Here is a 15,804-nt window from a genome sequence, read left to right as displayed (position 1 = left end):
CATGAGAACCATCTCTAGGAACCCTGGGAAGCTCGGTCATAGAGTCTCCTCCTAACCACATAAAAGCGGTCCCTGAAGAAGCCCATCTGATGGCTGGTACAGTCGTGAGATCTCTCACAGATGACACTGTCAATTAAAGGTCTCCCCTCTGCACCCCCGCAATCCACTCCTCCCCTTCCCACTCCCTGGGGAAGGGCAATTGAGTCTGTGACAAACCTCCCAGCCAAGATCTTTCTAGGCATAATTTGGCCAGGCTAAATACCCCAGGTTGATTAGATAAGACTCAAATTACATGAGCAAGGCTTGCAAGGCCATCACTTTAGGGGTTTTCAAGTTATTTACGTGGCATCTCTGATTTTGCTGGGAGAAAATGATTTCTTGCTCCCAGGCAAACTAAACCCACAATTTAGGGCAGTGGCTTCCTCTCGAGCCCTATAAAGGGGGAGACCAAGATCTTAGGCTTGTGAGTTGCATCTCAGCTAAGGATTAGCTTCTTATTCCAGCTCTCTGGATTTTCTAGCATGAGCCGCCAATTCACCTACAAGTCGGGAGCTGCTGCTAAGGGGGGCTTCAGTGGCTGCTCCGCTGTGCTCTCAGGGGGCAGCTCGCCTTCCTATCGGGCAGGGGTCAAAGGGCTCAGCGGGGGCTTTGGGAGCCGGAGCCTCTACAGCCTGGGGGGCTCCCGGAGCATCTCCTATAACGTGACCAGTGGCAGCGGGCGAACAGGGGGCTATGGATTTGGCCGGGGCCGGGCCAGCGGTTTTGCTGGCAGCATGTTTGGCAGTGTGGCCCTGGGGCCCGCATGTCCGTCTGTTTGCCCTCCAGGGGGCATCTCTCAGGTCACCGTCAACAAGAGCCTCCTGGCTCCCCTCAATGTGGAGCTGGACCCTGAGATCCAGAAAGTGCGTGCCCAGGAGCGGGAGCAGATCAAGACTCTGAACAACAAGTTCGCCTCCTTCATCGACAAGGTGGGACTTTCTGGAGAAAGCCGAATGTAGAGCCCCTTTGTTCTTCCACCTTCACTGTCCTTGGGGGCTCCCAGTCTGAGGCAGAGGAAGACAGGCCACTTTTCCAGGATGCAGACACTGCCGAGGACTGGGCAGGGAGGAACTGGACGAATTCTGGACATCAGTGTTGAGAGGTCAGGGTGGCCAGAGGGGCAGGAGGAGTTAGAGAGCTTAGTCTGGGAAGGTCTCCTGGAGGCAGGGACAGTGGCACGCTTTGAGAAGTAGGAGAGTGATGGCACGTGAAACTTAGAAGCCAGACAATGGAGAGGTCCATGGCAGCCTAGGATGTCTAGAATGCCATAGGGCCTAGCTCATCCTCTTAGGGGACCCAGACCAGCTCAGACACTGGTCAGAAGATAGACTCAGAGCCTGTAATACATCCAAAACGGACATGCGGGCCCCAGGGCGAGGCACCTGGGAATTAGTAGTGCACTGGAGTAGAGGTTCCCAAAAATGGTCCCTGAACTGGCAGCATCAGCTTCACCTGGGGACTGATTAGAAATGCACATTCTCAGGCTCCACTTTGTGCCTGCTGAACCACAAACTCTTGGAGTGGGGCCTTGGGATGTGCAGCTCTAATAAGCCCCCAGGGTGATGCTGATGCACACTAAAGTTTAAGAGCCACCGATGAACAAAGAGGTAGAAGCGTCTTGGGAAGCAGACCTTCAGGGTGTAGGGGAAGCTTCCCAAAGATGACAGCGGGGTAGGGTGATCAAAGCTGAGTAGGAGTTTGCCAGACAAAGGTGGGGAAAGGCAACGTAGGAGAGGGAGCAGTCACATTCAGCATGAAGGGCTTATCTGGAGAGCAGGACACCTTGGGTTGTGTGAATGTTAGGTGAATGGCAGCAGAGGGGCTGGGCCCATTATGAAGAGCATAAGTAGGAATTTGGACTTGACTCTATAGGTGATATGGAACCACCAGAGGGTTTTCTGCAAGGAAATGATATATTTATAAACTGCCACTTGAGAATGCTGGGGAAATGCTCTGAGATCATAGATTTGGACATGAAAGCTACATAGGAGGTGCTGAGACCCCAGGTCAGTTGAACACCGACCTCTGGCTGGGCTGGGAAAGGCCATGACCTAGGAGACAGAGAGTAGGCAGAGCACAGGCCAGGCTACTGGGTCTGAGCCGAGCCACGCAGGAGCATGAAGGCCAATACAGGTCAGTTTACATATTTAAGGTCAGCATTGGACAAGGCTGACCACTGACATCGGTCCAAGCAGGTTTGGACAGATAGAGAGGAGACGTATCTTGATAAGAGGGAAATGAAGATGTTGAAGCCCCTCCCGATGGTGTCGGGTTCTCCCAGAAAGAGAACTCCTCAGTCAGACAAAGGGCCTGGGTGGGGAGGGACATGGGCTTACCCTTTAAGCTAATGCAGCATAAGAGAACACAGCTACCAACCAGAAAAGGAAACACACAGTCTCTCCCCATGACTGAGTGTCTGTTGATCTGGGTTCCAGGTGCGGTTCCTGGAGCAGCAGAACCAGGTGCTGGAGACCAAGTGGGAGCTGCTGCAGCAGCTGGACCTGAACAACTGCAAGAACAACCTGGAGCCCGTGTACGAGGGCTACATCAGCAGCCTGCGGAAGCAGCTGGAGACGCTGTCGGGGGACAGGGTGAGGCTGGACTCGGAGCTGAGGAACATGCGGGATGTGGTAGAGGACTACAAGAAGAGGTGAGCAAGGATCTTGCACCCAGATTGACCACCTCCTGGGCTGGGCTTTCCCAGCAGACACTGGGACATTTGCCTCTGGTCTCAGGAGCACTGAGCTCAGGTGGGAGTGACCCAGCTTGAGCTCTTCTGCCCGGGCAAGATGACAGCTGAGCAAGTTGGACAGGGGACAGCCAGCCTCTTGGAAAGCGGCAGGACTGTCCTCACAGAGACTACCTCTAGGGCATGTTCTCTCTTTTCCTCACTCGACAGAGTTCATGTGTGCCTGCCCCACAGCCTCTTGGTTCCTGAGTTGCCTCTAAGTTCCAAGGAAATTCCTCTGCATGTCAGGGAGCTTGGATTTCTGTTGGGCTTCCTTTCTCATTTCCCTCAGATCCTGTACATTTGGGCCATGCTTCTTCTTCCTACCCCAGGGGACAGTGCTGGCTGCCTTGGAACTCATGCTTGAGGATGAGGTGGAGTTATTGGTAGGGGTTGTCGGACACAAGAATCATGGTGGAAAGACAGTGTCATGTTCCTGTAATTTGGACACTGAATGGGAGGAGGAAGAACCTACTCATTCTCCAGACAGCAGAGGAAATTCAGACCCCAAACCATCTGGTCACCTGGCGCAGGAGGGAATTGCTTCAAACCCTGCCCACAATTGCAAAGATGTAGAATAATACCTATTAAAAGATACACAACATAAGCACCTCCTTTCTCTTTTCATAATGAGAACACACACACACACACACACACACACACACACACACACACACCCTGCTTACTGTGATGCTTTTCCTGCAGGTATGAGGAGGAAATAAACAAGCGCACAACTGCTGAGAATGAATTTGTGGTGCTTAAGAAGGTGAGGAGGGGGTGCATATCCCTCGGTTACCCAAGTAGTGGAGTGTGGAGGGTGGGTGAGGTGACATCAGAGAGGATACTGAAGTCTGTGCTCCCTACAAGGGCCTGGAGCCAAGGCAGATGGAGGGATTTGTTGCTTGGGACATGTTGGGACACCTTGGTGTTTATCTAGAACAGCTTCGTGTTTTATGTAAATGGGCAGGAGCCTAGACATGGGTAGTCAATCCCCAGGTCATACCCACTTTGGCTTTGGGAACAGGACATGCTTTGAGAGGGGCTATAGGTTTGCTTCCCAACTCTGCCTGCCTCTGGCAAATTGCAGTCTGAATGACAGACTGTGCATGTGTGCGGGTGTGTGTGTGTAGGGGGGGTGGGGTGGGTAGGGCTCCCTCCTGTACCTTCTCTTTGAGAAATAGAGGCAGTAAAACAAGTTCCAGAGTCACTGAGAACTTGTTTAGGGTCTCACAGTGAGTCCTGGGTGGAAGTCAGGTTCTTGCCCCCTTGGTCTTGACTCCATTCCCTGAGGCAGCTTGTCACCGAGTCAGTGCTGGGGTGCCAGTTCCCAGGAGAACGCTGTCTGGACTTGAAGAAGGGTGATGTCAGGGGGTCCCTGGATTCCCTTAGGATGTGGATGCGGCTTACATGAGCAAGGTGGAGCTGCAGGCCAAGGTGGACGCCCTGGATGGAGAGATCAAGTTCTTCAAGTGTCTGTACGAAGGGGTAAGGCTCCCCCATCCCACCCCCAACTCTGTCTTCTGGAAGGACAGACGTAAATGAGCAGTTATTTACTCATCAGTAACTTTAAGAGCCCAGGTCTCTAGTATTTGGATGCTGGGAACTTGGTAGATCCAAGGCAAGAGTGAAATATACCCTTGTACTTCCAAATGATGTGTGCCATCAGCCCCAGGCTACCTCCAGTGGCCTGCTCTCATATCCTCCAGGAAGTCGGGGTGCTTAAGAAGTTCCCACTGATCTTCAGCAGAGCACATTCTCATTTTTGCCTGTTTTCTCTCTGTCACTTGGGGCATTTCCTCAGGTCTTGGTCAAAAATCCTTAGGGTTGGAGGGGGGGAGGCCTCAAAACCTTTTTACTGACTCTATGACAATCTGGCTTCAAGCCTCAGCCTGTTGGCCAAGCATCTGTGGGCTGCGGTGTCCTTAGTGTCTCTTGTGTGGTGTCCAGCTTGTTTCCTCTCCACCTTTTCTACGTCTAACCAGTTCAGGTGACAGACATGTGGGTTGTTTTCTACTTGGGCTGCTTCAAACCCACTCAGCAGTTTCTAGGTGTGGTGTTGGAACCTCTGGGCTGGTGAGGTCCATTTTTATACGTTTTGGAGAATACAGCTGCATCTGTTTTTGGAGGGTTTGGGGGCTCCCCTGCTGGGATAGGGCCATCACCTTGGCACTTTCCTCTGCTCACAAAAGACATTTCATGCCTCCTTGTTTCCCATGCAGGAGATTGCTCAAATCCAATCCCACATCAGTGACACATCTGTCATCCTATCCATGGACAACAACCGGAACCTGGACCTAGACAGCATCATCAATGAGGTCCGCGCCCAATATGAGGAGATTGCCCTGAAGAGCAAGGCTGAGGCTGAGGCCCTGTACCAGACCAAGGTGAGGCTGCACACCTTCTAGAGTCAAGGGTTCTAAGACCTCTGGTCCAGTCCCATGACCCACCATGGCCCACATACTAGTTGGGATCAAGACATTCTCCCTGACACTGGTGGAAGCCCAAAGGGAGGGGAAGATGAAGCTCTGCCCTTAGGATCTACTTAGAACATGACAGCCATGGGAGGACACACACTGCTGAGTGCAAACAAATGTGGCACAGAGTCATGAATGCGGAGGAGACAGAGGTTAGGGAACTAGGATCAGATGGGGCAAGTCAGGAACAACTTCTGCAGGCAGAGTTTTGAACTGCGTCTGGGAAGGAAGAAAACATGGGCAGTTAGCATCTCAAATCCCTTGTTAATTATAATAAATTAGGGGGTCTCTTTAGTGTGATCTGAGATTAGGTAACTCCTACCTTTTCATTCAAGTCCAAGTCCAAGAATAAAGGGGGTGCTTGAGTCCCTTAGATCTTAACTCCTCTAATGGGTTGTGGGTGGGAAGATAATTCTTTAGATAATGTGGTTTCTCAGATCTAAATGGCAATTTCCTAATTGTTCCTTGCTATTTATCAGGCTCCTTCTCAAGGGAAATCCGCACTCTCTTTATCTTGTTTATCCCTCCCCCCACCCACTCCTTGCTACCCTGGGGACAGAAAGATTTGGCCTGCAGGGGTGGGAGGAAGGGAGGCTTTCAAAGACTGGTAGACACCACAGTCCAGGGCTTCTTGATAAAGGTTCCAACTCAGGTCCCCAGGCCCCAATCCCTCTACTTTTCTGCTGCAAGCTAGGGTCAGGGGTGGCTGTGTGGTTTAATCACTCAGGAGACTGCATGGGTCAGAACCGGGGGAGTCAGTGCCTCTCTCCCAGCTAGAGTGTGGGAGGTTGTGCTCACATAGCCTTGCAGAGAAGCAAGAGAAGGCCACCTGTTCTGCCATAGTGTTTTTTTTGTCCTAAGATTACCCCCCAAAATAAAACACAGGATCATAGAGAGAAGACCCTTGCCTTCCAGAGTCTCAGAAGAGGAATCCTGAATCTAGGGCCATGCTGGGGCCAGATATAAGAGAACTGGCAAGGCCAAGCACCCAGGGACAGAAACAAGCAATGCATAGACACTAGAGGTCTGAATGTCATACGTTTTTGTGTTTCCCTTCAGCCAAATTATGGGGTAGAAATGGAATACCCTCTGTTGACTATCCAATCGATGACATCAAATCCAGGAATAATCCCCAAAGAGTAGATGATCCAAAATTCATAACTAGTGTTAGATACAGTCATTCTATCCCTACCACTCATATACAAAATGTTCCTCCATGCCCAGCAAGATTGCCAATAGCTTGGGGCCCAGCTGAACTGTGAAGGGAAGGAAGTCACAGGAAATATAGATGGGCAGCTCTTCAGCTCCCTCTTTGGTTCATTTACTCATTCATTCTTCTATCCATCAGACCGCTTTGAACACTAGCTAGGCTCTGTGCTAGGTACTAGGAATTCAGAAATAAATAACAATAATAAAAAGGTGCCTGCCCTCTAGTCATTTTGAGTCTGATGATAAAGATTTAGAAACTTGTGATCACAGTACAGTCCATAAGAGCTATGGACTGGTGTGGCAGGGGCTATGGTGCACCCAACCAGGGATCAGGGAAGGCATCCTGTGGGAAGTGATTCTGTGCTGACTGAGTTGGAGCCAGCTAGGGAAGAAGAGAGAATGGATAGGAAAGGGTTTTCCAGATGGAGGGAGAAGTTCATGCAAAGACTTAGAGACTTGAGAGTATGTGGCATATTGAGGAAACATAGAACTATTTGGCACACGTGGAAAGCTAGGTAGGTGATGTGCAGAGGCTGTGAGAAATGAGTATGGAGAAGCTGGTGGATGCCAGATCTCAAAGCACCTTGATGCCATACTAGGAGTTTGAATATGACCTTGACTTTGAAGGGCTATAGGCAGAAGAGTACCATAATTGGAGTTGTGTGTCATAAAATTTCAGTGTAGAGAGTATGAGACTTCCAACAGTCCTTATGGCCGAATCTAACCATCAGTGAGAGCAACTGTGCTTAAGGAAAATAAATAAATCCAATTATTGAGTGGGAGGCTGATAGGCCTGGTGAAATTGGAGACCCCTACTCATCCTTGAGTCAAAATCCCTGCTTTGGCCCATCTCCCCCTAGTTCCAGGAGCTTCAGCTGGCGGCTGGTCGGCATGGGGATGACCTCAAACACACCAAGAACGAGATCTCAGAGCTGACCCGGCTTATCCAAAGGCTGCGCTCGGAGATTGAGAGTGTGAAGAAGCAGGTGAAGGGGACTTAGGGGCTCCTGGCTTACTCCCAAGGGAGGGGTGGACTTCCCATCACATACACTCCCCCTTGCTTCTTCTCCTTCTCTTGGTTCTCCATCTCAGGACCCCAGTCCTCAAATAGAACCCCCTGCTTTCAACCCCCACACTTAGCTCCCAAATGAAGTCTGGGAACAATTGGAAGCATCTTTTCAGAAAGCCAAGTGTCTGAGGATACCACCTCTCACAGTCCCAGGTTGACAAGCCCCAACACCATGGCGGTGCAGCTTTGCTCTAGGACGTGGGCAAGGACAGAGGAAGGTCCAACCACTGTGAACAGATTGGGGGAGTGGGGCGTGAAGTGAGGCTCAGGGTGCCTTAGAACTCAGGGGGATGCTACCTCCTGACCCTTAGTGCTCCAACCTGGAGACAGCCATCGCTGATGCCGAGCAGCGGGGTGACTGTGCCTTGAAGGATGCCCGGGTCAAGCTGGATGAGCTGGAGGCTGCCCTGCATCAGGCCAAGGAGGAGCTGGCCCGCATGCTGAGGGAGTACCAGGAACTGATGAGCACAAAGCTGGCCTTGGACATAGAGATCGCCACCTACCGCAAGCTGCTGGAGGGCGAGGAGTGCAGGTGGGTGATGGGAGGGATCTTAGAGTGTTAGAGGGGGAAGAACTTTTATAATCCTCTGACTCAATTTCCCAGAGTGTGGGGGTCAGGCTGATGGAGTGGCTGGAGATGCTTTTCAGGTTACCCACATAGCCTTAAATAGCACAGGATCCGATGAGACAGAGATTTCCTTTACAGTTCTTCTCGTTCTAGTCTTCAGACTGGAGAAAATCTCTACATGGTGCTATTACATCTCTGCCACTGCTCTGCCACTTGTAAATACCCCTATTAATAAAGAGAATAGACCCAGGTTCAGTCTCTGAGCAGACATCACACCTAGCCACAATTTTTTTTAATTGTTTAATTTTTATTATTTTGATTTTATTGCTACTGCTTTGTTCTTGTTTGGTCAGATAGTAGGTACTGGTTGTCTATTTATCCTGGTGATATAATACTTCCTTTTAAGAGAAATGCATTTTTGTATAAAAAGCAGAGTCAGTGAAAATACTAGCTATATAACAGTATGAGTTGTACACGGTCATAGGAACACTTGGGAGGGTGGTACCTGAAGCACTGACATTTAAAAAACCCTGTTCTACCTCAGCACCATTTTACACAAAAGACTCAGAGAGGACAGGTTACTGGTCCTGAAATCATACAGTTAGTCCACCAGTGGCAAATCCTGATGCTATTTCCACATGTACTTATCCAGGCCGTAGCCTCTCAGGAATGAAAAAGTGGATTAAGGAGAAATTTGGTAGGAGGTAGTGTTGCTACTGGGGACTCCAAGGCTGCAAGTTCATAGTCTCTGAAGTGGGGAGAGTAGACTGAGGATGGAGAGGGAGGTGCTTAGAGATATCCAGGTGCAATGTGTGCCTGGACATGAGCTAGTCTGGCCGAGGCTTTCAGGCTGTGGTGAGGGTAGCACGGATTCCATGTGAGGGAGTCACCTGTGCTTTTCTCCCCATGCAGGATGTCTGGAGAATACACCAACTCTGTGAGCATCTGTGAGTATTTCATGACTATGGGGGAATGCTTTTAGTCCATTAACAAGCACAAACTAAGTGGGTGCCTGTGACCGGGACCCCCATGGAACAGCCCGAGCTCCACTGTCATAATCACCTCCCAGTGGAGACCTGCTGCTTCTGTTCCCATCACTTCCTGACCTTTCACATTGGTCCCTGACCCCTCCCTCCCACCCCAAAACCTCTCCCATGCTGGGATGAAACTCTCAGCATTTGCACATGATGGAAGCTTGGAAGCAGGGGGCAGGAAGAATCACACCTACTCACTGAAAGTGGAGATCAGGCATAGACACACTGTGCACACCAGCTCTAATGCTGGCCCTACAGGCTTCAGCTCCGTCTCCTTCTAAGACAGGCCAGCAAAACTCCCCTATATGAACCAATCAGGATATTCTTTGAAAAAAATAAGACTGGATTCTAAAGTTAGATGCAAGACAGCTGTTCTTCAGGGGAAGTCCTTGCTATTTCTGTTTGTTCAGAGAAGGAGAAGTTTCCTGATTTGGGGGTCCTATGGGATCTGGGCTGCTTCTCCTGGGGCTTGAGCTGCTCAGGAATTGAGTGTGTGTCACTCAACTCAAGTCCACAGTTGATGTGAAGTATTTGCTTAAAGTGGAGACTGGGACTGTTAGTTGGGACTGGGAAGTTGGAGGGGACTCAGGGCCACTCCTGCTCTGGGACACACACTTATCACTTGTCCCTCCATCCTCCTCAGCAGTCATCAGCAGCTCCACAGCTGGGACCGCGGGCACAGGAGCCGGCTTCGGGTTCAGCGGGACGGGCACCTATGGCTACCGACCCAGCTCTGTTGGCTACAGCATGCTGTCTGGAGGCTGTGTCACTGGCAGTGGAAACTGCAGCCCTCGAGGGGAGGCCAAAACCAGGCTGGGGAGTGCAAGTGACTTCAAGGATCCCTCTGGGAAAACCTCAGCTCTGAGTTCACCTACTAAGAAAACTACAAGATAAAGAGAAAGACAGTTGTCTGCCTTGCCCTGGTTTCCTCTGGACTCCCTTCTCCAGGAAACTCCTGTCACATTTTCTTTTGGTTTTCTTTGCCACTGACATCTCCTCTCTTCCATTTTTCTGCCTTAGTCTTTCTTAATGTAGAATCGGGATTCTAGAATCTAGCCCATCCTCTGCCTCTGTACCAAGAGACCTCTTAACTGGGCCTCCCCTTCCTGAATCCTTCTCCTTGCAGTGGAAGGATTTTTTCTCAAAGGTAACCCCCATCCTCATACTGCCCCTTCCATGCCCTGGTTTAGGGAGTTATTTGGCCATGTGCTCCATGGGTACATATGATTGAAGGCCCACTGAGAGACCTGTCTCCTGTGAGAGCAACTCCAGCTAGGGGAAACATCTGGTTATACATTGTACCTTGCATGGTCCCTGCAGATTTTATAGCTGGGAGTACCCCTGCAAGCTTCTCCCATCAAGGAAGGCTGTTAATATGTGAGCTCTTGTCCTTGTTCAGACCTCGCCTCCATGTTTCCCGTGTCTCACCAATAAACTTATAAAACTCATGCAGGAACAGGATGCTTCTCTCTCCTAAGGGAATCCTCATCTCAGGCCTCATGGAGGTCAACGACCTGGAGCCTGGGGCATCTGAGGTCCAGTGTGTTCCAAAGAGTCCCAAAGTATCTTTAGATCCAAGTAGAGAGATCCTTGCACAACTGCCAGATCCCACCATCACCTCTACTGAATTTTGTGATGCTCAGGATTCATCTCTGTTCCCCATCACTCCAGCAGATGCACCTTCTAAGTCATGCTTTCCTCAGACCAATGTTCCAGTGAATGGGTAATCTTTAAGACCATTTAGATTGTCAGCAAGGATAGGGAGCCAATACTTGTGGCAAGATTTCAAACTGGTCAAGAGGTAGCAGAAGGTCAGTTCCAGAAGCCTGGGATCCAGTTATAACTGTCATTCCAGAAAAGGCCAAAGCTAGATTTTCTTTAATGTAATAACCAATGTTCTCTTGGTCCTTGTTGCTGTTTCAGTGGGTTGAGTATGGATGTGAATGTATAAGTGTCTGAGTTGTGTTTAAACATAGGGCCATCTCTGTTACACACACCACTCAGCTTCCAAAACATTCTGTGCTCAGTAGTCTTCTCATGGGTCCCAGGCCACGCTGCTGCTGCTGCCAGGATGCAACATGATACAAAGGGCAAGTGAGAGGCTGGCCCACATTCAGGCTATGCTCACAGAGGCATCTGAACAGGATCACGGTGGGTCCAGAGAGAGTCCTAAACTTCAAGTCAATAGCTTTGAATTCAGATTCAGATTCTGCAAGTAACTGGGGATCATGAGCACAGCTTGCAATCAGTTGGAGCCTCATTTCTTTAGCTATAAAACTGGCGGAATAGTACCCCCAGATCATTGTAAGGCTAAAGTAAGACAATATGAGTATGTCTTGTGCAATGCCTGGTACAATGTTCATGATTAATAAAGGTTAGTGGAAACAGAATCTTGTCCTCAATCTTTTTGGTTCAAAGACTTGACTTCAGAAAAGGGAACCTTGGAACACTGTTGGTGGGATTGTATATTGGTGCAATTAAAAATTAAAAACAGAGTTGCCATATGATCCAGCAATTCCACTTCTGGGTATTTATCCGAAGAAAACAAAAACACTAATTCAAAAAGATATATGCACACTTATGCTCATTGCAGCTGTACTAGTAATAGCCAAGACATGGAAAAAACCTAGATGTCCATCAATGGTGAATGGATAAAGAAGATATGGTGCTTGCGTATGTGCACACACACAATGGAATATTATTCAGCAATAAAAAAGAATGAAATCTTGCCATCTGCAACAATATGGTTGGACCTAGAGGGTATTATGCTGAATGAAATAAGTCAGAGAAAGACAGATACCATTATGACCTCACTTACATGTGAAACCTAACAAAATAAAACAATGAATAAACAAGACAGAAACAGACTCATAAAGAACAAGCTGATGGTTGCCAAAGGGGAGGGGTGGGGGGTGTGGGTATTTAAAAAAAAACACATGAGGGGAAGAAAGAACATGAATCAGCCACAAAGCTGCATTGTAGATGTGCTACAGGTAAAAAAACAACAAAAAGCAAAATTTAACTTCATTACTTCACTGAAAGAGGTGTTTAGCTGCTAGCAAAGCAATTCATAAAATTCAAACTTTAAAGAGAACATATTATGAACTAGATGCCTGGTGCACGAAATTTGTGCACAGGTAGGGTCCCTAGGCTTGGCCGAAGATCACGGCCAATTGGGGACTTCCTTCCCCTGACTGCCGGCTGCTGGCAGGGACTTTCCTTCATTCTGTGCTGCCCCCTGGTGGTCAGTGCATGTCATAGTGAGCGGTTGAACACCAGGTAAGTCGAATCCCCGAAGAGACAATTTGCATATTAAGCTTTTATTATATAGGATAATATGCCAGTTGACTTATTGCCCAAAGGCGAACTGGTTGGCAGAATAACTAGTCTCAGGGAATGCACTCTTGGAGCCAATGAAGAAATTGTGGTCAACTCAATGAATGTTACTGTCATCTATCATGTACATGGCATGAGTTAGTGCCGGGGATACAATGATATATAAACTTGGTCCATGCCCTTAATGGAGACATAACTATAAGAAATGTAACTGTCACAGTGAGATATTGGCAACAAAAGAAGATACTGAAGCAGAGAAGAGTGGAGCTCTTCAGGGAGGTCCTGGACAGAGGAAGTCCATGTGCAGCGTTTTCAGAGGATAAAGTTTATTGCCTAGACCAGTGGTCGGCAAACTACGGCTTGGCAAACTGCTGCTCACGAGCCACGTGCAGCTCTTTGGCCCCTTCAGTGTGGCTCTTCCACAAAATACTGGCTCTTCCACAAAATACCAACTTCTGCGCATGGGCCACGAAGTTTCAATCACACTGTACATGCATGCCTACACATGGTATTTTGTGGAAGAGCCACACTCAAGGGGCCAAAGAGCCGCATGTGGCTCGTGAGTCGCGGTTTGCTGACCATGGGCCTAGACTAAAGGAGGGAGTGGGCATAGTAGCCAGAAGCGCTAGCATAGTGACAACAGGTCAGATTGCCGGGGTGTGAGGTGGAAGGTGAGGTGGGTTGGCAGTTGGAGAGGGAGGGTAGCACCTGGAACTGGCTCCCTAGGAAGCAGCCACATAAGAGAGGCCTTTTCAAGTCTGCTGAGGAGCTGGGATTTTGTGTTGTCAAGCTTGTGGAAGAAGCTAACATCTTGGGTGACAGATGGACCCAGGTTTCAGTCCTCCTCTGCCACTTATGAACTGTGATTTAGGCAAGATATTTCTGCTTTACAAGCCTCAGTTTTCCCATCTATAAAAAGGGGTTAATAATAGTAGTTCCTCATAAAGTTGTCATGAGAATTAAATTTAATGAAAGAATATATGAGAGTTATTTAATTCAGTGAATGACACATAGTATACTATTAAACCACTAGAGGCCCGATGCACAAAGATTTGTGCAAGAATATGCCTTCCTTCCCCTGGCTGCCAGCACCACCTTCGCTCCGGCCCAGAGCCACCTTTCCACCTTTGCTCCGGCCAGGAGCCGCCTTCTGCCTTCGTGCAATGCCCAGAGTCTCGGAGTGACTGGGCAGGGCGGAACGCCTGCGTCATTGCCATGGTGACAATGCAAGCATCCCAGCCCAGCTGCTGCCATCTTTGTCATGTCAATTTGCATATTCCCCCCTTATTGGCTGTGGGCACCGCCATCTCTGTCATGAAGTGATGGTCAATTTGCATATTCCATCTTTATTAGATAGGATTGTTATTATCATCACTCTTCATATTACTAGGATAGAGTATTCTTTCAACAGCTAAGTGAGAAGGGAAGTAGAGAAGATCTAATAGTGATCAGAAGATTATGTGATGGACATGAATTAAGGATAAAGAGCATTGGCTACTAAGAGATATTTCTACCCTCCAACTTCTATGCTTCGATTCAGATGATTAACATTGACTGCCTCAATGACAAACTCTGAAATCTCATGGCTTAACTTGATACTTCTCACTCATAGTCCAAGGCAGGTTGGGGCAGCTCTCCTACATGGTTCTCCCAGTGGGTGTCTCAGGAACCTGGCTCTTCTCTCTTGTAGCCCCACCACATGGCCCACATGACCTGCAAAGCTACAGCAACAGGGGAAAGAACAGAGGAGGCACATGGGCTAACTGCCTCACCCTAGAAGTTTCTTATATTTAAACACACAACATCTAAAAATATGAAGATCTAAGTATAATAAATATACTGTGGCTCTAGCTGGTTTGGCTTAGTGAATAGAGCGTCAGCCTGTGGACTGAACACTCCCAGGTTCTATTCTGGTCAAGGACACATGCCTGGGTTGTGGGCTCGATCCCCAGTAGCAGGTGCAGGAGGCAGTGGATCAATGATTCTCTCTCATCATTGATGTTTTTATCTCTCTCTCCCTCTCCCTTCCTCTCTGAAATCAATAAAGAAATATATTTTTAAAAAATATACTGTGTAGTCTGATCAATACCACTCATATTTAACTGGACCAAATCCCCCACTGAACCTCAAAGGAGGCTGGGAAACAAGGAGGAGAACAAGGACACTTGTTGAGCACCAACAGTTTTGGGCACAACCTTTTCCTGGGTAGATACCAACATTGGTTACCAGCCTGAGAATTCTTTCTCTTTGAGCAGAGCTGGGACGATGCTGGCACATGTTCTCAAGTCCAGGCAAAGACCCTCCTTTTGGTTTTGATAGGGTATCCCTGGGCATATTGCCATAAACCAGATCAGATTGCACAGTATATTTATTACACTTAGATCTTCATGTTTTTAGATGTTGTAAGTATGTTTAATATAGGAAACTTAAGTTGATTTAATGGTGAAATGGAGATAACTTGCTCAGTGTTTCTTAAAGTATATATTCCTCTCTTTCTGATACTAAAACAGCCTTCCTTTTTTATTCTTCTCTAGTTTTTTTTTTTAAAAAAACATAACTGATTTATAAATATACAGTATTATATATTCATGTTAGAAAGTGCAAAACTATTAAAGGTAGAAAAAAATAACCCTTATTCACACTCCCACTTCCAGTCCCTGTGTGTGGAAAACACTGACTTTGGCAGCACCCTTTGTGTAGCGGAAAGCACTAAACATGTTAATGAATCTAAAAAGTCTTGCAATAAGTAACTGGTTTAATGTTTTTCAACCCATCATGGAATACACCCCTATACATTTCCCAAGAACTAGTGTTCTAGGGCAAAAAGACCCAATATAACAAGCAATGCATTTGCAAACCCTCACTGACAGGGGTTTTCTCCATCTTACATGGCTGAGCTGTGGTGTCAGAGGGTTGCTTTCATCCAGAACGAGTGCAGAGGTGGTCACCAGGCCGAGGTCACACAGCAAGCTGCTGTCAGAGGCAGGTGCAGTGCAGAGCCCTCCTCTCAGACTCCAGCCACCTTTTGATCTGCCCACACATCTGATGCTTCTGGAACCTGGATGTGTCACTTCTGTCTCCTCATAATCTGTGAGGAAGGTGAGCCCGGGTTGAGGGTAGTGAGGAATTCCTGATTCATGCAGCCAGTCAACCTTTCATGGGAAGATAAGAAAAGGTCATCTTACCTGTTCCCTAATCCTGGGCAGAAGTGGGGAGGTCCTAGACGGATGGCTGTCTCAGCTCCTTAGAAAGTTTCCAGAAAAAAGACTTCAGAGGCTCCCTTTGACAGCCATCCTATGTAAGCTTCCCCTGTTCCAATTTTAATCCACGTCTTACTTTTGTATTAT

General features: G+C 48.2%; 1 protein-coding gene across 1 annotated transcript; it reads left to right on the top strand.

Moving 5' to 3' along the window:
• Positions 1-521: 521 nt before the first annotated feature.
• LOC132227645 (keratin, type II cytoskeletal 73) lies at positions 522-10,015 on the top strand. Its single transcript, XM_059682985.1, has 9 exons — positions 522-968; positions 2,475-2,689; positions 3,473-3,533; positions 4,157-4,252; positions 4,987-5,151; positions 7,311-7,436; positions 7,831-8,051; positions 9,000-9,034; positions 9,765-10,015. Exons 1-9 carry the CDS (start codon positions 522-524, stop codon positions 10,013-10,015), a joined length of 1,617 nt encoding a protein of 538 aa, XP_059538968.1.
• Positions 10,016-15,804: the final 5,789 nt, after the last annotated feature.

Source organism: Myotis daubentonii, chromosome 2 (genome assembly GCF_963259705.1).
Source record: "Myotis daubentonii chromosome 2, mMyoDau2.1, whole genome shotgun sequence".
Taxonomy (NCBI): Eukaryota; Metazoa; Chordata; class Mammalia; order Chiroptera; family Vespertilionidae; genus Myotis; species Myotis daubentonii.
Note: the sequence above shows the minus strand (reverse complement) of the source record. Positions and strands in the feature narration are given on the sequence as shown.